Source organism: Scyliorhinus canicula, chromosome 4 (genome assembly GCF_902713615.1).
Source record: "Scyliorhinus canicula chromosome 4, sScyCan1.1, whole genome shotgun sequence".
NCBI classification, from domain to species: Eukaryota; Metazoa; Chordata; class Chondrichthyes; order Carcharhiniformes; family Scyliorhinidae; genus Scyliorhinus; species Scyliorhinus canicula.
The window spans coordinates 172,701,752-172,726,474 of NC_052149.1; the positions used below are offsets into that span (position 1 = coordinate 172,701,752).

A 24,723-nucleotide genomic window follows, 5' to 3' on the forward strand; every position below is an offset into this window, starting at 1 on the left:
AGACAACGCTTCAAGAAAAAAATTAGAAGTGTTCTTCACAATGTTATATCTCATATTTAAATCCAATCCCCACATCAGCAACACCTCAAAACCTTTAGCAATAGAATGAAAAACTTCACAGTTTTCAAAATCTTAGAAAAAAAGAGAAAACACAGTAAATGTTTCACATACGTATCTTTGTCAAATGCATAATAATGCAATGTTGCACCTGAAACAATAATTTAGCCTTTTTTCAGATGTTTCTTGATTGCATTTCAAGGTTACTTTTTGAACCTGATTTTTTTTTGGCGGAATCTAATATTTCAAAACTGTAACCTGGAAGCTCTTGGAGGAATTTTGTTTTCATTTATTTTACAACATTGCTACAAATAGATTCCTCTCATAAGGGCTAACTCAGAAATCTGTAAACTATTTGGGATGTTGCTTATGTTGATTCACAACAAGAAATACCAGGCAGGAGAATCTATACAGACATTGGGTTGTTTATTTTTATGTCACATTAGCTTTGAGACAACAACATGATTGGGGAATACAGTGGAATTTCTACAACTGGAGAAGGTTACATTCTCCCTCAGAGGGTCAGAAGAGGGGTTCTATGTAAGATGGAGCTTTTTTCTGTCTCTGTTTGAAGTTCTGTTTGCAGCTCGTGGGTGGAGGGTGCAGTGGCAATGTTTGGGGGGGTGGATGTTTGGGTAGTTTAGGGGAGAAAAAGGGGAAAATGACAAACTGTTTGAAACTTAGTGACATTTGTTTGTTGATTGTTTGTATTATTGATTGTGCTTGGAAGAAAATATATATATATTTTTATATAAATTTAGATTACCCAATTCATTTTTTCCAATTAAGGGGCAATTTAGCGTGGCCAATCCACCTATCCTGCACATCTTTGGGTTGTGGGGGCGAAACCCACGCAAACACGGAGAGAATGTGCAAACTCCACACGGACAGTGACCCAGAACCGGGATCAAACCTGGGACCTCGGCGCCGTGAGGCAGCAGGGCTAACCCACTGCACCACCGTGCTGCCCCTCATATATATATATATTTTTTTTAAAGCTTTAAGGCAATGCAGATTATTTGTAGCTGGTCCCAAGATTTTCTGGTCATTACTGTCAAATTATTTTTTTTATTTCCTGCACTCCGCAGAGCACTTAGCAGAGAAGACAAGGTAGGTGCTGGATCTTTTCATTGAAGAATGGAATTTCATAGGCTGAAGATAGCCATGGAAAGGTTAAGAGGACTGTATTGGTATATCTCTGGCTTGGAGAGTACAAGGAGATTTTTCTCTCTCTTCAATCAGTGATTAAGTGACTGAGGTATAAATATATTCAAGTATAATGAGAGGTATATGGAACAGTTGACCTGAGGGAAGTTGATTTTGTTTGCGCATTTGGCCCTCAAAGGGGATGCAACCGTGCATTTTGTTTTGTGGTACAAGAATCAGAGGAAATGAAAACATCTGACTGGAAACCACTGTTCATTCATATGTCTTACAATTGATCTCGTTTCACTTGAGCGCTTTTCTCTCTGCACAGGAGAATGTATATGCATGTTCATTATTTCCAGGACATTCAATCACTTAAACAAATATTGGGCACAACAAGTGCACTCTGGGATGACAAGCAACATAAAGTTCACTTTGCAGGGTAGATCAGTGAAGCTGTACCCATAAGAAAATATACTGCAGACCCAAGAAATTTACATTAGATCCCTTGAAACTTTGAACAGAAAGTTGAATCAAGTAACCTGAACCATTACAAAATGTTGGCTCCCCAGAAAGAAAAACCCTTAAAAGTTCAACAAAGATGATATTTCTGTGTTGTTCCTGAGGAAGAAAAGAATCAGATCCAGAGTTATGACAGATCCCTTCCAGTTCATAACAATTAATCAACAGAAAAAATATATTTCGGTGCTGGTCTCAACGCTGGAGAACTGTAGCATCTGATAAAGTAGCTCTTTCTTCATTACCTCCAGCATTGGGATCAATATCAATGTTCATTTCTAATATGATGCCAAATTGTCGACCTATGATAGCCATCTGCATGAATTGGTACAATAACACAATGTATTAAAAGCAGCAGTCAGGACAAAGGATATTGGAAGGAACAAGGGAAAAGTCAACATATGTTGTAGTCTTCTTTTCCCACCATTTAGCACTGCCTCATACACTATCAAAAATTGAAAAATTAAATATCTAAAATAGCTGAGAACTAACTGAACAATAATCAGCTTAATTAATAACTTGTTTAGCTTCCTCCAGAAAAGAGTCAATACACACATAATGGAGCCAATGGTCTTGTTCTGTGCAGTAAAATCCAATGGATTATTAGGTTCAGGAGATTACTGAAAGGAAGATCAGTCAATCTAGAATGATTTAACATTAGCAAATGCCCGCTAGCAATAATCCAAACAGAGGTTTACATTTGTACTGCCGACAACTTGTAAAAATAGAACTGCTCCTTCCAACTGTGAGGAATTTAGGACATTCAACAACAAAGTGCATTTATATAGTGCCTTTAACTTAGTAAAGCATCCCAGCACTTCACAAGAATTTGACATCAAGTCACATGAGGAGACGTCAAGACAGCTCATTGAAAGCTTGATCAGAGGTAGCTTTTAAGGCACATTTTAAAAGGAGGAAGGAGATTTTGAAAGGAAAAAAGTTGCAGAGAGGGAATTCCCGAGTCTAGGGCTCAGGCAGTTAAAGGCACTACCACCAATGGTAAGGCAATTAAAATTCAGGATGTGAAAGAGACCAAATTGGCAGAATCCAAATCCAAAGAACAGAACAAAGAACAAAGAAAAGTACAGCACAGGAACAGGTCCTTTGACCCTCCAAGCCTGCGCCGACCATGCTGCCCATCTAAACTAAAATCTTCTACACTTCCGGGGTCAGTATCCCTCTATTCCCATCCTATTCATGTATTTGTCAAGATGCCCCTTAAATGTCACTATCGTCCCTGCTTCCACCACCTCCTCCGGCAGCGAGTTCCAGGCACCCACTAGCCTCTATGTAAAAAACCTGCCTCATACATCTCCTCTAAATCTTGCCCCTCTGAGGATTGTAGGGCTGGGGGTGATTACGGAGAAAGGGGAGGATTCGAAAACAAGGATGAGAATTTTAAAATCGAGCTGTTGCCAGGCCAGAAGCCAATCTAAGTCAATGGGCACAGGTGCAATAGGTAAATGGGACTTAACACAATTTAGGATAAGAGAAGCAGAGTTTTGGATGAGCTCTCAAGTTTATAAATGATGCAAGGTGGGAATCTGTCCAGGAGAGTTGAGTCAAGAAGTAACAAAGGCAAGGATGAGGATGAGTATTCGATAGACAGGACTAAGCAATCCCGCAACTAACTGATTGGACCAAAGCTCTGCAGTTTTACTGCATCCCAGATGTGAATGGTAGTGAACAACTTGTGGTGGTATGATTTGCATAGCTGTCTGCCATTGGTGCAGAACACTGGCTTACCATTGGCCCTGGTCGGTAATGTGCCTCTCGACCGATTGGTTGAGACCAGTTATGTGACGGCTCTCCGATTGGTCGAGAGGCTGAGTTAACCACGTCTCCATACCGAGGTATAAATAGTCAGAACGCCCGGCGGTCGTCCATTTATTGTAGTCGACCGCAGGGCTAAGTTCTAGCTTATTAAAGCCTAACTTTTGTACAGCAACTCGTCTCGCGTTCGATTGATGGCTCATCACAACTATCCTGAAGAGGAGGTTCCTCCAGCTCTTCAGCTGCTTCCTCAATGAACTTCCCTCCATCATAAGGTCAGAAGTGGGGGTGTTTGTTGATGGTTGCATTTGCAACTTCTTAGGTAATGCAGCTGTCTGTGACCATATGCAGCAAGACCTACACAATCTTCAGGTTTGGACTGATAAATAACAAGTGACGTTCACACCTTACAAGTGCCAGGCAATAACCATCTCCATCAAGAGAGAATCTAACCACCTTCCCTTTTCATTCAAGGGCATACAATTGCTGACCCCTACCCACCCCCACACCCCGCAACATCTTGGAACAACCATATAACACAGTCATAGGCTGGGTATTCCATGGTGAGTAACTCTCATCCTGATTCCCTAAAGCCTGTCCACCGACTACAAGACAAGCCAGGAGTGTGGTGGAGTACCCTCCACTTGCCTGGATAAGTGCAGCCCCAACAACACTCAAGAAACTCAACACCATTCAGAACTAAACCGCCTGCTTGATTGGTGTCCCATCCTCTACCTTAAATATTCACTCCCTCTACCACTGGGACACAGTGGTATACAAAATTCACTGCAGTAACTTGCCAAGGCTTCTTTGACAGCACCTTCCAAGGTGGCCTCTGTAGTATTATGGTGCTTAGGACTGTAAGGGTTAATGAAGAATTAAGGAAACAATACCAACCACATTATAATGGAGAGAGGCACATGGGAGTAGTAGAGTGTAGTAATCAGTCTGGTAGGATTCAGTATTAAGATAGTACCGAGTCAGGACTGGATCCTATATACATGTATATAGTTATGTGTTATTAATAAACCATTATGTTCAACCATTTGGAGCTCTCAATGAGACATCATACAACCTCACAACATGGTGGCAGTAAGTGAAAGATCCCAAAATCTCTAAGCATGAAGAAATAAAGAAACCGCAGTCTGATCTGAGATAAGTGCACCTAATTTGAAGACCTTGAATACACATGTGGAGATCACCTAACAAGTTCCATTAAATGCATGTGGAAGCAGATGAACAAAAGAAAGATCCATTGTGCAGCATAACACGACTGGCCACCAGTCCTGCCTCTAACTCGCCTGTTAAGACACCGTCATCCCCTCCACCACCTCTCTGGCGGTCGACGAGGATCAGACGCAAGCCTCAGAGACTGGACTTATGAGCATTTATTTTCTTTGTTCTGTTCTGTATTCCTCAGTCAGTCACATTAGACAGACAGATTCACATGTATATACATCTAAAAAAAAAGGGAGATGTCATGATATGCAAACATGAACACTCAAAATAGGACACAACCAATGGGCAGTCAGGACACTCAGAGATGGCATCACCACAAGGGGGCATGACATAAACACTATAAAAGGGATGAGACACTCACACCCTGCCTCTTTCCACAGACAGACATCTAGAGAGTTAGACAGGGTTAATCAGCAGCATCACACCCCAGCATGTAGCTTAGAGCAAGCTGGCACAGTTAGACTGAGTTACTACAGTTAGAGTAGCAGAGAGTCAAACTCATTTGAGAACTGTGTTAATAGTTCAATAAACACGTTGAACTCATTTCAGAGTCAGGAGCATCCTTTAGTTAAGACTGCATCAAGTAGCAGCCTGTGTTATCTGAAGCAGCATAACACAACAGTCACTAGTTCGAAATCCTGGCACTCCCTTCCAAACAGCACTGAAGGTGCACCTATACCTCATGGACAGCAGCAATTCAAGAGTGCAACTTTGCACCATCATATGAAGAGCAATTTTGGATGGACAATAAATGCTGACCTGCCAGCGATGCCATCATTTCATGAATTAATTAAATACTCGGCAGGGACAGTTGGGTGGCTAAGGAGCAGAGGTTGTGGCGGAAAAATTGACAATGGCTTCAATTTTCCCAGTGTTTAATTGGAAGCAATTTCTACTTATCCATTGCTGAATGTCATTCAAGCAGCCAGATAAGTAACTTGATGCAGTGTTACGAAGTTTATATCAAGTTCTACAGATACAAATCAATTTCAGTGGGAGGTTTGAAAGAGGCGGAATGCAAAGAGGTGGATATCCAATGAAACACACTGTGCCTAGGCACAGGGCCCTGACCAATAGGGGGCCCCATGCTGGCCAATGTCTGTGGGCACCAAGCAGAGCCTGATTACTCTGCATATGCTGATGGGCTCATCTGTATTTGTTGAGTGGCAATGCAGAGCGACATCAGTCTTTGATTGGTCGAGACCCCTCAGAATGAGAAAACAGGCTGGTCTGAACGTTGAGGCGTACGCATGAATAATGAGAGGCAAATAGGGGAGGAGAAATAGAGGCCATGGCAGCAGATCCTGTGCTTTACTTTTATGAAAAAAGACTCCACCTGCAGGTTTCACGACTCAGGGCTGAGGGCAGTTTACCTGGCAACAGCGAGGCAGGGCATTCTGTGAAAGTCACAAACCAAGGTGAGCTAGCCGGTCAGCAGCCATCGAGCAACGAGGGGAGCAGGCGAGGGGCTACTCTACCGAGCCAGGGCTGAGGAGGGCAGGCCAGCCAGCAACAACAAGGCAAGGTGCAAGGCGCCACGGCTGGCGAAAGCCATAAGGTAGTGAACCAGCTGGTCAGAGTCAGCAGCTGTCAAGCAACAAGGGGATCAGTTGAAGGGAGACTCAACTCCCAAGGCTGGGGAGGGCAGGCCAGTCAGCACCAGCAAGGGCAAGGTGCCAAATCAAGCCTTACCAATACAAAGAGACAACGAGTGAGGCAAGAGTCTGCCTTGAAGACACTAGGCGGGTGAGGTAGTAAGGTTGTGAGAGAATTATAAGGGGTGGAGGGAGACTGTGAAGGGATGAGGGTGGGGGGAGAGTATGAGGGTCTGAGGGGAGTAGGGAAGTAATGTGTTGGGTAAGCTGGGTCTGCGAGGACTGCGTTTACTGCAGCAGTGAGAGAGACAGGCTTCCAACTCTATTTTATTGAATTCTTAACTATCATGCATACTTAAACTGTGGGTTGACACTATGCTGAGTTGACTGGAGACCTGAGGCTAACCTGACCAGACTTTCTTACTACCACATGGTGTGTGTTCTAGTTGTTGCTCACGGGCTCTGGCTGTCTCAGAGGCTGGATCCCAAGAGAGCGGGAAAACTAGTGCCCTCTGGCTTTATAGTGGTAGTGTCCTGTCTGGTGATTGGCTGCTGTGTTCTGTGTGTTTATTGGTCATCCTGTGTGTCAATCAATGCCTGCCTGTGCACCATCATATATTTGTGTGTATATTATGACAGGAAAGAGAGTCTATATGGGTGGGTGGGGTGGGGGGGGGGGGGGGGGGGGGGTAACCATGGTTGCTGACTTACAGGGAGGGAGACTTGCATTTTGAAGTGAGGGAGAGTTTGTGAGGGGAAATGGATAGAAGAAGAGTAGAGTGAGTGTGGTTTAAAATCCAGAGTCACAGCTTCATTGTTAAAAGATGAATCCAATTTTTAGAGAGCTTAAATTTACGGGGGATTGACTGTGCAAAATCCTGCTCTTTCAGAAAATTCATTAAAATCAAGATCAGTTTCTTCACCAATATGAAGCAACACTATCAATCTGGCTGCCAAAAACACAGAAAATGGGGGGTGAGGCAAAACGACGAAGCTGGGCAAAAGGATAGTTTGTCATTTCACTTTAAAATGTTTGAACAGGAGTTCCGGTAATGGTGATGTGCTGAGCACATCAGATGGCTCTCCTCCAGAACATAGCCAAACAAGCACTTTTCGGCAAAATTAGCCAGAAAATTCAGTAGTATTACACCCTCAGTTAAGAAAGGAAGGAACAGAGCCAACATGCCAGCAAATGTGAGCACAAGAGGCCGACCTGGAGATGGATGGATGGAATTCCTTATTAAGGAACTGGCTGCGATGAGAGAGGTGTTAAAGGTGGAAATCCAGATAGCGGTCAAGGTGGCAGTTACATAGGCTTTGATCGCCATGCAAACGACGATCGATGGACTGGGGAAGAAATTAGAGGCGCAGGGGAAAATGATCCAGGAGCTTGAGAAGGCCTCGATGGACCAGTGCGACAGGATTGTAGCACTGGAGGCCAAACCCAAAAGTTTGGTGGTGACCCAGGGAGCTTGTAGAGGAAAGTTGAGGACCAGGAGCATGGGTCCCGATGCAAGAACATTTGGATTGTTGGCTGGTCAGAGGGGATCGAGGACAAGGACCCGACGAGCTATGTGGCCTAGATTCTGGGTAACCTAATCGGAAGGGACAGCTTCCCCAAACCACCGGAGATCGACAGTGCTCACAGGTCGCTCCGGCCGAAGCCCAAGGCAGGTTAACAACCGAGGGCGATTATCGCAAAATTGCAGTGGTATCAGGATTGGGAGAGGATCCCGAGGTGGACGAGACAAACAAAGCTTGAAAGGACACAAAATCCGAGTCTATCAAGACTTTGGGGAGGACTTGACAAAATGCAGGGCTGAATTTAGCCAGGTGAAATCTGGAACAGGAAAGGATTAAAATTTGGAATGCGATTCCCAGCCAGGCTCTGGGTCACGTTCCAAAATAAGGAACACTACTTCAACACCCTGGCGGAGGCAGACAAGTTTGTTCGGACGAATGGCCTGGACAAGAGGCAGGCAAAGCAAGGCTGAAGGTGAAGCAGAGTAGGAAAGAGGGGAAGAAAGAACTATGGTGGACACACAATATGTTTAAGAACATAAGAACAAAAGAACTAGGAGCAGGAGTAGGCCATCTGGCCCTTCAAGCCTGCTCTGCCATTCAATGAGATCATGGCTGATTTTTTGTGGACTCAGCTCCACTTTCCAGCCCGAACACCATAACCCTTTATTCCTTTATTCTTCAAAAAACTATCTATCTTTATCTTGAAAACATTCAATGAAGGAGCCTCAACTGCTTCACTGGGCAGGTGATTCCATAGATTCACAACCCTTTGGGTGAAGAAGTTCCTCCGGAGCTCAGTCCTAAATCTACTTCCCTTTTTTGAGACTATGCCCCTTAGTTCTGCCTTCACCCGCCAGTGGAAACAACCTGCCCGCATCTATCCTATCTATTCCCTTCATAATTTTATATGTTTCTATAAGATGCCCCCCGCATCCTTCTAAATTCCAACGAGTGCAGTCCGGGTCTACTCAACATCTCTGGGATTAACCTAGTGAATCTCGTCTGCACACTCTCCAGCGCCAGTACATCCTTTCTCAGGTAAGGAGACCAAAACCGAAAACAATACTCCAGGTGTGGCCTCACTAACACCTTATGCAGTTGCAGCATAACCTCCCTAGTCTTAAACTCCATCACTCTAGCAATGAAGGACAAAACTCCATTCGCCTTCTTAATCATCTGTTGCACCTGCACACCAACTTTTTACGACTCATACACTAGAACACCCAGGTCCCTCTGCACAGCAGCATGTTTTAACATTTTATCATTTAGATAATCTCTTTTGTTGTTATTCCTACCAAAATGGATAACTTCACATTTGTCAACATTGTATTCCATCTGCCAGACCCTAGCCCATTCACTTAAACTATCCAAATCCCTCTGCAGACTTCCAGTATCCTCTGCACTTTTTGTTTTACCACTCATCTTGGTTTTGTCTGCAAACTTGGACACATTGCACTCGGTCCCCAACTCCAAATCATCTATGTAAAATTGAACAATTGTGGGCCCAACACTGATCCCTGAGGGACATCACTAGCTACTGATTGCCAACCAGAGACACACCCATTAATCCCCACTCTTTGCTTTCTATTCATTAACCAATCCTCTATCCATGCTACTACTTTACCCTTATCTTATGCAGCAACCTTTTGTGTGACACCTTGTCAAAAGCTTTCTGGAAATCCAGATATACCACATCCATTGGCTCCCCATTATCTACCGCACTGATAATGTCCTCAAAAAATTCCACTAAATTAGTTAGAAATGACCTCCCCTTTATGAACCCGTGCTGCGTCAGTCCAATGGGACAATTTCCATCCGGATGCCTCGCTATTTCTTCCTTTATGATAGATTCCAGCATCTTCCCGACAACCAAAGTTAAGCTAACTGGCCTATAATTACCCGCTTTCTGCCTACCTCCTTTTTTAAACAGTGGTGTAACATTTGCTATTTTCCAATCCACCGGGACCACCCCAGAGTCGAGTGAATTTTTGTAAAATATCAGGAGTGCATTTGCAATTTCCCTAGCCATCTCTCTTAGTACCCTGGGATGCATTCTGTCAGAGCCAAGACACTTGTCTACCTTTAGCCCCATTTGCTTGCCCATCACTACCTCCTTAGTGATAACAATCGTCTCAATGTCCTCACCTGTCATAGCCTCATTTCTATCAGTCACTGGCATGTTATTTGTGTCTTCCACTGTGAAGACTGACCCAAAAAACCTGTTCAGTTCCTCAGCCATTTCCTCATCTCCCATTATTAAATCTCCCTTCTCATCCTCTAAAGGACCAATATTTACCTTAGCATGGGACAATGCTGCCTCACTTTGATCAGAAAGGCAGCGGAACGCAGGAGAGGGTGCGGCATAGGCAGAGACACGGACAGCGGGCATAAGGCAGGGCAGCCCTGGGAGGGGGGCCATCGCAGTAGCGGGGATAGCTAGTGGCGGAAATACGATAGCAAGGGGGGCCGCAGCGCGCCTCTCGGCAGGGAAGGAGTGCCTAGCCAGGGGGGGGGGGGGGGGGGGGGGGGGGTACAGGGGACTACACAGGGAGAGGGAACCCAAAGAGCCGATGGGGGGGGGGGGGGGGTAGTGGGTACAGGGGGAGAAGGAACTCAAGGGGAAGATGGAGAAAAGAAAGGGTTGGGTCTCAGATTGGTTTCAGCAGGTAAGGTGCAGTTTGAGGGAACAAGATGGTGCCGTAAGCAGCCACTTTGGAGGATCCCCAAACAAAGGGAAACCCTGGAGTGCAGGAGCGCATCCACATGGCGTACACTCAGTTGGCGGCTATGTTGCGTGCCCCCTGGACAAAGGGAAAGACCGGAGCGCAAGGGTCTGGTCTCTTGGTGAGATCGGTGACCGCGGCCATTTTTTATGGCCCCCTAACACAGAAAACCCCCAGAATGCAGGGGCACACCCACCAGGTAAGTATGGTTGATCCCTCAGGAAGTGGGGGACAGAAACTCCCCAACAGGATTATCACCTGGAATGTCAGGGGAATTAATGGCCCAGTGAAAAGATCCAGAGTCTTTGCCCATTTCAGAAGTTTGAAAGCCGACATAGTCTTCCTGCAAGAGCCACACCTGATGGAGAAGAACCGACTGCGGGTAAGGAAGGGCTGGGTGGGGCAGACGTACCATGCATGCTACGGGACAAGGGCTAGGGGGGTAGCAATACTGATTGGCAAGAGGACAGTGTTTACAGTGACAAGGACGGTTACAGACCTAGGGGGAGGGTGCATCATGGTCAGCGGTGTCCTAGATAGAACATAGAACATAGAACATAGAACAGTACAGCACAGAACAGGCCCTTCGGCCCTCGATGTTGTGCCGAGCAATGATCACCCTACCCAAACCCACAACCCAACAACCCCCCCCCCCCCCCCTTAACTTTACTTTTTAGGACACTACGGGCAATTTATCATGGCCAATCCACCTAACCCGCATATCTTTGGACTGTGGGAGGAAACCGGAGCACCCGGAGGAAACCCACGCACACAGGGGGAGGACGTGCAGACTCCGCACAGACAGTGACCCAGCCGGGAATCGAACCTGGGACCCTGGAGCTGTAAAGCATTTATGCTAACCACCATGCTACCGTGCTGCCCAGTAATTCTGGTAAATGTGTACACACCCAACTGGGACAACACGGATTTCATAAAAAAGGCCATGGTGGAAATCCCCAACATCGACACACACCAACTGATCATTCGTGGTGACTTCAACTGCGTACAGGACCCATTGACAGACCGATCAAACCCCAAAACTGGGAAAAAGACTGGCATGGCTCAGGAACTGGGAACTTTCATGAAGCAGATGGGGCAGTGGACCCATGACGATTCCTACACCCCGGTGAGAAGGAATTCATATTCTTATCGCCGGTGCACAAAGTATACATCCATATTGACTTCTTTGCAGTGGGGAAATCGGTGCTTCCAGAAATAGTCAGAGCGGAATACTCCACGATAGTTATCTCCGACCACGCTCCACATTACATAGATCTGATGTTGGAGATTGTCCGTGCCCAATGTTCCACATGGAGGTTGGACACAGACCTCTTGACTGACAAGGATTTCTGCCAACAATCATCACAGACCATCGGCGCGTTCATCACTAACTTTAAAAAAAATAAATTTAGAGTACCAATTATTTTTTGCCAATTAAGGGGCAATTTAGCATGACCAATCCACCTAACTTGCACATCTTTGGATTGTGGGGGTGAAACCCACACAGACATGGGGAGAATGTGCAAATTCCACACAGGCAGTGGCCTGGGGCAGTGATCGAACCTGGGTCCTCAGTGCCCTAGGCAGCAGTGCTAACCACTGTGCTGCCCTGCCACTGAATACATCACTAATAACCAATATGGGGAAGTCATACCTTGATGATTAGGGGAGAGATTATAGACTAAAAGGTTCATAGAGATAGGGAAGAGAGGGCGGAAACTGATTGACTCCATCCTGGAGGTCGACAGAAAATACTCAGAGGCCCTGACCGTGGAGCTTCTAGTGGAGAGGAAGAAGTTGCAAATGGATTTTAACCTGCTATCCACCAGGGAAGCAGTGCACCAGCTCCGCCATACACGGGGATCTTCTACAAACACGGAGAGAAGGCTACCCGCCTGTTGGCTCACCAGCTGAGAAAGCAGGCAGCCATGAGGGAGATAGCACTTCAAAAGGGAAAGATAAGATCATGGTTGAGACTGTCAATGTTATTTGTAACACAATAATTGTGAAATTGCAGAATAAAAGTGAATCTCTGAAGAAAACTGTTGATTTACTTTACATGCATTTCGACAGTGGATAAGAAGGCTAAAAGCCTCTGCAGTAAGAAATCAAGTGAATTCTACCAGGCGGACATAGACTCAAATCCTTTTGAAGGTGAAGGGAAACAATTAATTAATTTCATTGATAATGATGAGCTCTGTGCTTCGAGATCACCAACTGATTTGTACAGACTTGTCCGCAATGGTTTGCAAGCAACCTTTCCAAATGTGGAAACCATTCTGAAAACATATTTAACATTTTTCACAAATGCTTCCAATGAAGGTTCTTTTCCGAATTGAAAAGAGTTAAAAATTATTTGCGATGCACTATGAGTCATTAACATTTGACAAGTTCTGCAATATTGATGATTGAAAGTGCACCTTTACAAATTTTTACCTAAAATGATGCAATTGACGATTTTGTGAAAAAAAGTATTGAAAAAAAGCTGTCTAAATTGCCATGCCAATTGCGATGAATGTCCCGTTGACCACAGAATTCAGATTAAAATAAAGACACTTATAAGAATCAGAAATTAATACACAATGTATTTAACCAAAGTAGAATAAAATCATTATTGCAGACATTATAGAAGCCATTAGACACAGGGGAATCAACACGTATCTCACCCTTAGACTATTTAAGTCACCTCAGACAAACAAGGCGCATTAGGGGCGGGATTGTCTCAGCCCTGGGCCGGGCTGGAGAATCCCCATGACCGGCACGAATCGCACCACGCCGCCCCGACGCCGGCACGCGATTCTCCGCAGAGCATGCCCCCCCTGCTGCCAATTCTTGGCCTGGGATGGGCCAAGCGGCCGTTGTAAAAAAGCCTAGTCCCACCAGCGCCATCCACACCTGCTCTCAGCCGGTGGAAACTTGGCGTGGAAGGGTCGGGGGGGCGGCCTGTGGGGGAGGAGGGGGGTCCAACCCCGATGGGGGGCTACTGATATGGCCTAGCCCGCGATCGGGGCCCACCAATCGGTGGGCCGGCCTCTCTGGCTGGGGGCCTCCTTTCTTCCATGCCGGCCCCTGTAGCCATGCGCCATGTTGCGTCGGGGCCGGCGATTTGAAGGGAGCCACTGCGCATGCGCGCGTTGGCGCCGGTGCCACTGCACATGCGCCGACCCCATGGCGCCGGGATCAGCAGTTGGAGCGGCGTGAACCGCTCCAGTGCCATGCTGGCCCACTGTAGGGGCCAGAATTGCTGATCCTGAGGCCGTGTTGACGCCGTCGAGAAACGTGACGGCGTTTCCGACGGCCTCAACACTTAGCCTCAGGATCATAGAATCCCGCCCAAGATCTTTGGCGAGACAGAACATAAATCCCTTTTAATTACTCAATTGAAACTGTGGCCACGAACTGTAACAAGAGTGAGAGACTTTCCACCAGATAACCAATAAAACCAATTAAGTAACTTTCTGCTCAACTATATATTTGAAAACTCTTGGCACCTGAGAGATAACAAAATGAAGCACTCTTAGGATGACCTGCAGACTGAATGTCCATTAAAATATTTGACATTCAAACCAATATTAAAAGAAGCATTAATCAGCTTTGAAAAATAAACTGTCAATAGGACTGGGTGAAACTACAAAATTATAAAGGAACCGCTCGTTCTGAAGATAAGACACAAAACAGACTAAGCACAGAACTGTAAGAAATATGTATAAAAAAGGACAGATTCACGCATCCTCTCCCCTGCCAGAGGGTGAAGTCACTGCTTCGTCAGACAGTTTCTTGAGACTGTTTGTGAGTATGATCCTATCACTCGTTAAGAAGTGTATTGGGTAGGTGTTTTATAGATACTTACAGATTTCCATGTTTAAATATAGCTTTCTCTGAAGGAAGATAATCTCAGCGGATAACAAAGGATTGCTAACAGATTCCTATTTTCAAACTTTGTATTTTATCATTTAAAATATTTTAATAAAATCCCATTAAAATCTAAACTGTGCATTTTTACTTTGAGTAAGTTTAGACCCTAGTCTCTCATTTAGGATGTCTTGGATGACGAAGGATCCACACTGAAAAAGTAGATGATTTTGTTTTCAGCGACTTATCCGTGAAATCTTCCACTAGAATGCAACTGAATCCTATTTAACTGTTTGAGGCACAGAAGAGTCATCTCCCCCTAGTGAGAGTGTCTTGCAGAGAGATCGTTTTCCCTCCTTCGGTGGTTTAGTCAGAATAGATTAGTAAGATTAAAACCCACAGGTCTGGTAATCCTGCATCGACCACAGTTGAAATCCAAAGTGGAGGGTTGAGGTGTATCCTCATAAAAATATTATAAATAATAGAAGAGAAAAAATGGTGTGATCCCTAAATAGAAAACTTTCAAACTTGTAAAAATGACAAATAATTATAAAGCCTGTGAATTACAAATCTTATTAATCCTTTGCTTAAAAATTGACACTACCCCGACGTAGACATCAAGGTCCATCCTTAACAATGGTCCTCTATAGCCAAGATGGTAGACATATCTTGAATTAAGTACTGATACCAGGATTAATGGTACAATCTGTTACAACATTCTTCCCATGTGATAAAATAGTTTGTCCCAACCTCATCAGAAAGATGGAGAATGCTTTGTTCCTGTAACGAGCAGGCTCACCTTGGGTAAGATTTTGCTCAGAAACATCGACAGACAAATGTTCAGAAGCAATCGTAACTCCCTTTGTTCTATTATCATCCAGTTATCAAAAGGCACAACATTACTGGAACCAACAGTACTTAATTGACGATCCGCTCCCATTAACAACGAGGAACCAGGAACAATTATTATTCCTACAGTCTGTTTAATTAGAGGGTACCTGGAAATCTCAGCCCTCTCACCAGGGATTGAAACAATCTATTCTCAATATCACGAATATGGATTTTATGAATGAAAAATCTGAATTTTGGAAAATTTAGAAATAAAGATTTGTCCTCGCATATGGATCAGGACTGCATTACAAAGATATAAAGCTGTAAAGATCGAACTAAGATCAGGATACTTTGAGGAACATACCATTCGAGCCACAGGAAACGAACATGAAAATAATATGTGAAGTATTGATCAGGGATTCCTCTGAGGAGCTCAGACAATCTAGCTAACCTATGGGGATTGATAGTGGGTGCCTACCAAGTACAACCAGGAAACCTTGAGCTTGGTTAGAGGCTGAATATCGAGAAGAGCTCTACAGGAAATCTCTCAGACAACCTGGACGAGCTTATGTTCAAGAATATCCCACCTCAGAATTAATCCAATGTACTCAAAATGAGATTCATGACACTAGTTTTCCGATGAAGAAAATGGTTGCATTTTATTCTCCCTTTCCAAAAGGTCTACCGTATGTATCTCAGAAGGGAATACAAACCAAATCTATTCTACCTCAGTATCCTAATTATTCGATGTGGGAATACCTGAGATTTGAAGTCTTAACACCTTCCAACCCTCTTACACCAGGGAATAGGGAAAAAATAGAACTAACCAGACACCTATGGCAGTGAATGTGACTACATGGGAACAAGACCAATCCCATCAAAATACTCCTTAAAACGGAACATTATATATAAAGAAATAAAATGAAAAATTGATTCTATTCACAATGGTGCCACTTCTTTGCCCCTACAAAAAGAGAAAGAATCTCATGGAGCTTGTGGATACACTCTTATCAATAGCAGGAACTGGAATCCTGAGATCTCTCCCTGTGGGAGACAAAAAGAGGAACTCAGACCTACTAGTTTAACCCTGAATAATGTGGATAAATGTAAGATAATTTGAAATTATCTAAAGGACCTACACTGCAAAAGTAGAGTATTTAGTTCCAAGCAATATATCTAAAACTCTTCCATGAAGGGGGGTTAACTGAAATCTGTTTAACTGTTTAAGGACTGGACCAGGATCACCCGCCGTAGAATCCTGTTTGGCTGGCGGTCAGCAGCACCACCCAAAGCTGCAGACTGGCTGTCCGATCTCTCAGAATCTCACCAAATGGAGAAAATCAATTTCGCCATCCGAGGGTCAGACAACGGTTTCCACAGAACGTGGGAGCCATTCACCCACTTGTTCCGGGACCTGTTTGTGGCCAACAAACAAGCAAAAGAATAGCCAGGTAGCCAAGAATCAGGGGAAAGTAGATAAGGCATGAGAGGGGGAGACAGACCGGGGGGGGGGGGGGGGGGGGGGGGGGGAATAAACGTAAGAGGAAAGAAAGGCAAACCACAGGAGGGGGAGGAGGGGGCAGAAGTGGGGGGGGGGGGAGGGAAGAGACAGGGAACAATAGAACAGAACCAGGGAGGTGGGGGGGGGGGGAGGAAGCGAAAATATAGCTGGAAGGAGGTCACGGGAAACGATAACAAACTTGGCATCTCCAGGAACAGAGAGCAAGGAAAATACAGGTGAAAGATGGGACGAACGGCTGAAACGGAGGTGAGCGCAAGACGACAACGGCAGCGAAATCCGTCTGGGAGAAGCAAGCGACAACACCAACACCAGACCCATTTGAGTATTGCCCTCTGGAATTGTTTCTCCGACACCCAAATGTATATCTACCGCCCCAGTCTCCCCCCCACAAGCAGATGCCTATTTATGTGTTGTAAATAATATTACCAATTGTACAGAGTTGCTGATGTTGAGCTGGTGCATAATACCTTACCGGTTACTTTATTTTATTTTTTATTTATTTTTTATTATTTTCTTTTTGGTATGTTTGTGTGTGCCCTTCTCTTCTATATCTTATTCTGTGTACATAACAGTAAATATACCTTGTTCAAAAACCCAATAAAAAAACATTTATTAAAAAAAAAGAACTGGACCAGTAATCTCCCCCTAGTGAGAATTGATTCTGTGTCTTGCAGGAAGATAGTTTTCCCTCTTCGGGTGGCTAAATCAGAAATAGACTTGTAAGATTAATCATTCGGGTCAAGGAATCCTAAATTGACCACACAAGGGATGAGCCAAGAAAGTCTTAAAAATCTATCCCATGTTCTCATTAAATTCTGTTTTTCAAAATGGATCATTGCTGGTCTGATATAATGGATGTAGCTGGTCACATGCTGATAGTTCTTACCACCATTGCTCTTAAGACTGGCCTTCAGAAAGTCTCTTCTAGGACAAGGAACGGAATCCTGCAGACAAAGCCACTCAAATTGGACTTAGACTCACTGGGCACTCCACTCACATAAATTCACAGCAATAACTTCTTTGATTTTGTGAGAGGAAGTAAGGAAGCTAACTTTAGAGACTGAATGAAACTCTGAAATGTACAGCGTATGCATCTTGTCGGTTGGAGTATTTGCTCCTGCACTGGACTGGCTCATCTGTCTTGCACTGGCCTGTGTTTCAGTGATGCCATCATCTACAGACAGGTCAAAAAGGATGAGGGACATAAGTAGCCAAAGGATTCAGATTACTCAAGCATCCATTCTGCCCGAACACCAAATAAATGGTTTAAATAGGGGGTGGCATGGTGGAGCGGTGGTTAGCACTGCTGCTTCACGTTGCTAAGGACCAGGGTTAGATCCCAGCCCTAGGGTCACTGTCCATGTGGAGTTTGCGCATCCTTCCTGTATCCACATGAGTCTCACCCCCACAACCCAAAGATGTGCAGGGTAAGTGGATTGGCCACACTAAATTGCCCCTTAAAAAAAAAGATATATATATAAACAAACAAATGGCCTAAATATTCAAATATCAAGCCAATCATGGCAAATCGAGCAGCAGTACAGTAAGGGAGGGATGATTATGCCAGAAAAGAGATGACAAGTAAATCTGAGTCAGGAAGGATGATCCTGCCGTGTTCCATTATCCCTAAATTTGAGGCCAACCAACGTTCTGCCGACTGTGTCCTAACTCCCACCAAATCCTGTTCACCTACCACCTCAGTGGTCTCTAATCTGAACTGGCTCATGACTAGAATAAACCTCTGTTTTAAAATCCTCATCTTTGTTTTCAAATCCTTCCATGGCCTTCATCCCTTCCCACCTCTGTAATCTCCCCCAGCTCCACAACCCTCTGTAATTTGCTTTCCTCTAATCCCAGCCTCTTGAACAATGCCAGTTTTAATTGCACTACCCTTGGTGGCCATGCCTTCAGCTGCATCAGCTCTAAACTCTGGAATTTCCTTCCTGAACCTCTTCGCCTCAATTACTCCTGAAAATGAAATGAAAATCACTTATTGTCACGAGTAGGCTTCAACAAAGTTACTGTGAAAAGCCCCTAGTCACCACATTCCGGTGCCTGTCCGGGGAGGCTGGTACGGGAATCGAACCGTGCTGCTGGCCTACTTGGTCTGCTTTAAAAGCCAGCGATTTAGCCTTGTGAGCTAAACCAGCCCTTGAAGACGTTACTTAAATTCATCTCCTTCCCAAACTTTTCATCATCAGCCATACTATCTCCTTAAGGAGACCTGTGAGATTCAGTGATTCAGTGTCATATTTTGAAACACCCCTTTAATGCACCTTCAGACTTTTTTCCACATTAAACATGCTATATGAATGCAAGCTATTGCTGTTAATGGACATGTGGGCTGACAAGCAAAGCATGTTTCCCCCTCCAACCCTATATTTAATTAAATTCCATTGTATAAAATATTTATTTGTAGTATTGGACAGCCTGACAAAGTGTACTGCAGTTCCTGGTTGGCAGGCCCTCAAAGAGAACCATTGGTCTTAATTAATAGAGAAAAATATTTTTAAATAGTCCACAGCACGCACCCATTTATTTGAACTATGGAAAGCACACACCACAATACACAGGCCAATTTATATTTCACCTGTCGAAAAATGTCATATTGTCACAGTGGTAGAATGGTTACAGCACATGAGGCCATTTGGCCTGTCATCTCCATGCTGACTCTCAACAAGAACAACTCAGCTGCTCCCACTGCTCTGCTTTCCTCCCTTGTTTTGTACTGTTTTATATAATTGTGCTTCCTCAATTGAGCCACCAGCATGGAATGAAACATGTGAATTGTTCAGATAAAATACACAAAATTTGAATGCAGTTTATAATTCAAAGCGTCGGGTAATAATCATTTGGACGAGCTACTTCAGTGGTTAAGGGAATTTAACAGAAATCGTATTGACTTGGGACTGGTAGTGAATGTCTCCGCCTACACTGCCCATTGAGCAGCTACCTTTAGGACCCTGGAAGGAAGGAAACGTTATCAGCTGTAATGAACTCTGACATTATTTCTTACAATAAACAGCAACTAAAAACCGCGCTTGCAAGCAGCGCAACTGCCAACATTTCAAATGAAGTGGGGGATTCTTCCCACAACTTGCTGATTAAAGCTCTGCCGGCGGTGTGGGTCATGCATTTGCCCACCTTTCACTCCCATTACCAACAATTGGTACATTTCCCCTTTTCCACCGCCGCCCCCAAACCCTGCTGCCATCACTTAGCAACTGAGGGTCACAGACTATAAATATCACAGGCAAACGGGTGCAGTGCTAGAGTGGCTTTTCAGCAGCACGTTATGAGGAAGGGAAGGATGTCATTACTACATGAAGCAGGAACTCACAGTGATGGTGCCCCTGTTGACAGTGCAGCCCGGCAGCCGCTCTGCTGCTGCCGCCGCTGCTGCTGCTGCTGCCGCTGGCCAGGTTGACGTTGTTCCAGGTGGAGCGGGTCAGTAAGCTGGAGCTGCTGTTCCCCATGTCTGCCTTTGTCAGTCTTGTCAGTGCCGGGCGATGTCAGCAAGTCGCGGTTGCTCCTGTTTCCCTCCTCGGGGTTTTTTTTTTCTCTCTCTCTCTTCCCCCCTTCACTTTTATTTGCCGCTACTTTGGGACCAATCGCTGACCATGGGGAGGGCGCCGGCCAATCCAGCGGCTGTGAAGCCACCCTTGGCACAGACAACTGCTCTGCCCCCTTTGGGTGCAGCTCCCGAACCAGGAGCTCTGGCAGAGGAGCGAGGATTGCGCCCTCTCAAACTTCAACGTGGGTTGGACGGGCAGAGGGATGGAAAATCCCGATTGCATGCTGTGGGCGGGGTTTTGATCCGTAGCCTGTCCAATTTGCTCCTTGGGCATTTTTAAAATATCGGTCCGTACACAAAATACGTTTTGCGGATCAATCCTACTTCAGGCAAAACTACAATTGTTTGCCGCGCTGTTGATGAGTGTGAGTGTGTTTTTTTAATCAAATAAAGAATTGCAACGTTATCTTACAATGGGCGAATCAATAGGCTTCAGATGAAATATATGAAGTGATCTTCAGTGTTAAACATAACTGCTGCTCATGTTGACACTAAATTTCTAAGCTCAGTTTGAGATCGTATAATATATCAGATTCAGTTTTAAAAATAAAATGCTCTCGCTTTATGTAAATACGGCATATATGAAAGAACAGGCACCAACTTGTTCAAACTCCCATGCAGTTTGAATTTGAAAGTGCACCGCACCGGGACGTTGAGTAACAACTGACTTCCAACAGCAGCCTGCCAACTGCAGGTTCATGTTTATAGATAGGGGTTGGCAAATTAAACAACACAAGCGTTGGGAACACAAGAATAACGATTAGTTACATGCATTTAAATTCATTCAGACCTGTAAGTAACATTCACTTGTCGAATGTTCATACCTATCATAGGAGCCAGAATAAGCCAGTCAGCTCCTCCAGTCTTTTTGCCATCCTATAGATCTTGGCTTCTTATACCTTCTTGTACCTCGTATCCAAGTATGCACCCTTCCCCCACATCCCTTGATCGGCTCACCTTGCCCAAAATGTATCCTGTTGAAAATTCCAGTTGACCTGCATCCACAGTCCAGTGGGGACAGTGTTCCAGATTTCCCAAGGTCCGTACATTTTTCCTGAGGTGCGATGCTCAAAATTGAACAAATAGGGCTTAGCCAGTGCTCCGCATAACTGAAACACCATCTTTTCAATTTTGTATTCCAACCCACTTGAAGTAAAGGGAAACGTCAGATTGACTGGTTCCAGTTACCTTTACTATGTGATCTAAAACTGAGAGGTGGCATCGTTAGTCTCTTCTTTCTTAAACTTAGTAAGAAGTCTTACAACACCAGGTTAAAGTCCAACAGGTTTGTTTCGAATCACTAGCTTTCGGAGCACAGCTCCTTCATCAGGAGATAGTTCAGGCACGGACAAGACAGATCTCCATGAGGCGTAAAGAAAAGGCATCCAAAGATGGGCTCTCTGGATGACTAAAAATGTGAAGATTGAAATGAAATAGAAAGCAGTCTTATGATGAATGTTAGGCTCATAGTTCAGTTGAGAAAATACGGCGAAAGACGGGACGAACGGCCAAAGTGGAGGTGAACGCGTGACGACAACGACAGCGAAAACCGTCTGGGAGAAGCAAGTAACAACACCAACACCAGATCCATTCTCGTATTGCCCTCTCTGTATTGGACATAACTAACGTAATTGTTTCTCCAACACCCAAATGTATATATAATTCCCCAATTACCCCCTCCCCCACACAAACAGGTGCCGACTTATTTGTTAAAAATAATATTGCTAATTGTACAGAGTTGCTATTGTTGAGCTAGTGCACAATATCATACCGGTCTCTTTTTAATTGTTTTTTTTCTTTTCTATATATATATTATTCTGTGTACAAAACTGTAAATGTACTTTGGTCAAAAACCTAATTACAAATATTTATAAAAATATTTATAAAAATAAATAATTCAATTGAGAATGAATCTGAATGCAAAAAGTACCAAGCAGAACTACAAAATAATATAAGAAGGGTAAAGAGAGTATGTGAGGATAGATTAGCAGTCAACATAAAAGGGAACACAAATGTATTTTATAACATAAATAGTAAAAGGGCAGTTAAAGAAAGGATAGGGACTAAAATGGATACCTTGTGGAGGTAAGGCACTGAATGAGTACTATGGTACTAAAAGAGTCATCCAGACTCAAAAAGTTAGCTCCGTTCACTCTCCAAAGATGCTTTCAGACCTGCTGAGATTGTCCAGAATTTTCTGTATTTGTGCTAAATGAGTGCCTTGCATTTGTCTCGGCTACAGAGAGAATACTGTCACTAGTAATGGAGGAGGTATTAGAGAAAGTGGATCAGATAAAAATAGATAAAGTGCAGGTACTTAAATGGTTATCACCAAGTCATTCTCAAGCTCTAAATTTACTAATTTCTCAGAAACATTCAGTATTAGCCAAGTTGTCAGCAGATTGATTTACTGGACCAATGGTAGGGGATCAGGATTCTGTGGAAGCCAATCATGGATATCTATCTTAGAATTTATTGTGACCATTGACTCAGTCAAAGTTCATATTTCCCTTCAGTTTGGGGAGTGGATACCTTTATTAATTCATGGTTGAGAGAGCAGTCTTTCTGCCAGCAATACTGTACAAGAGGTTTTTAAGAGGTGTCAAATTGCTTCCTTTTGACCATGAGATTTAGTCACCAAAGTTGCAAACGGTCCTTTCCGATGAAAATACAAAGGACTGAATTTTGGCACTTCCCAACAAGTCTTGCTTCGGGGTGAAAGTAGGAGGTGGCCCTGCTTGGCAGGCAGCAGGAACCAGGGCGGCATATTGTCAGTGGTGCCTAATTAAGAAGCCTGCACTTTCCAATTATGGACAGTGGTCCACCATCAAGAGCTGTCAGCCCAATCCAAGGGGCAGCATCTCAGCAGCGCTACTGCTAATCATGGCCAGTGGTGAGATTGCAACACCAGGAGGATGGCCTCAATGATAGGATGCAATCCAAGATCAGATAGGTCTTGGGGAGGAAATTTGATGTGACAATCAATGTTGTTGCACACAGGTGTAGGACAAAGACTAATTAATATGTAAACAAAAGTAGAGCCTGAAACTCCTTTCTCCTACTTCCATTCTCAGTTTTTTTACACAGTCGTACAAGTGACATCCCATTCACAGTTTAAGGTACAAATATGGAGCAATAAAAATAGGCCTTTCGGTACCTTATTCAATGGAAGATTTGAAAATCTTTCAACATTGTTTGTATCCTGTTAGATCTAATATGTGCATACTAACTCAATTACTAAGCTGTAAAAGAAACAGGGTTTTGACAGTCCTATGAATTTATTATGCACTTAGTATCAACTTAAGAAATTTAAGATGGCAGTCAATCATGTGTCCAGAGTTGAGAGGCAGTACATGTAATACCAGTGTTTCCAATCATCCAGTGTTGCCCTGGCAGCATCAAAAACTAAAGATAAATCTCCTGGATGCTGCTGCAAGCAGCTCAAAAGAAAAATCATTGGAGGATTGAAGTAATATTTTTGATGGAGCATTTTTGTTTCAGCCCTTTTATTTAGTGTAAATATACTGAATAAGGTTCTTTGCCGTGGAGGAGTAGTTGGAGGCAGACGGTCTTGTGATAAAAGCTCCAGGCCCAATCGGAAAAAACAAGACAGAAATTAAAAGATCATGAAGAAACTTAGTTTGGTTTTTAAAGGCCTGTTTTTCTTACCATACAAGTTGCACAATTAACAAAATATTACCCTTGGGGATATATTTTAAAATACGTGCTGACAGATGCATGCAGTAAAGCCATGACTTGCACACGGAGAGCTCTTTTCATCACTTAATTATTTGATTATAAAAGATGTGAAAAATGTGTTTCAGCTCTAATGAAAAAATTGGATTCCACCTGAAGCAATGTTTGTGGATCGTTAATAAAAAGCCAATTATCTTTTTAGGAGATTATCCTCAATTTAAAAGTAATTTAGTATCAGCCATTACCAACCTATTTTTGTTCAGTAAAATTAAGTGAAAATTTATGCATTAAAAATGATCTTTCAAAGAAAGAGTCAGAAATATCAGTTGAATAATGGCCGTGTATTGGCTTTACACCCCGACCTCAGATCCTGCAAACAGCAAAGGAGCAACTTGCCCCTGAAAGGGTTCGCATCACAAACTTTGCCACAAAAAAAAAGACAGGATTAATTTAATGAGCCAGGTGGAGACCCGTCAGCCACGACAAAATCTGGTGTCTCCTTCATTGACCTAAATCTCTGGGAGTCCTGATGGAATAAAACTCCCAATTGGCATTGGGAACCATACAACCAGAACTCACAGCTCCACCAGCTCAGAAAGAAACAATAGTAAACAAGGAATAAGAATACCAGTCTCGACTGGTTTCGATTACTTTAAACTGGAGCACCAATAA

The 24,723-nt window shown here is 43.9% G+C and overlaps 1 protein-coding gene across 2 annotated transcripts in view; it reads right to left on the reverse strand.

Annotated features, from left to right (window-relative positions):
* The window catches only part of neurl1b (neuralized E3 ubiquitin protein ligase 1B), a 597,680-nt gene extending 577,166 nt beyond the window's left edge, over positions 1-20,514 (reverse strand). The window contains exon 1 of one of the 2 annotated variants that reach the window (XM_038795546.1): positions 20,122-20,514. In XM_038795546.1, the coding sequence (XP_038651474.1) occupies positions 20,122-20,257 (136 nt within the window). In that variant the 5' untranslated portion in view covers positions 20,258-20,514. The remainder of the gene's footprint in view (positions 1-20,121) is intronic. The other variant, XM_038795544.1, reaches the window with a different exon arrangement.
* Positions 20,515-24,723: the final 4,209 nt, after the last annotated feature.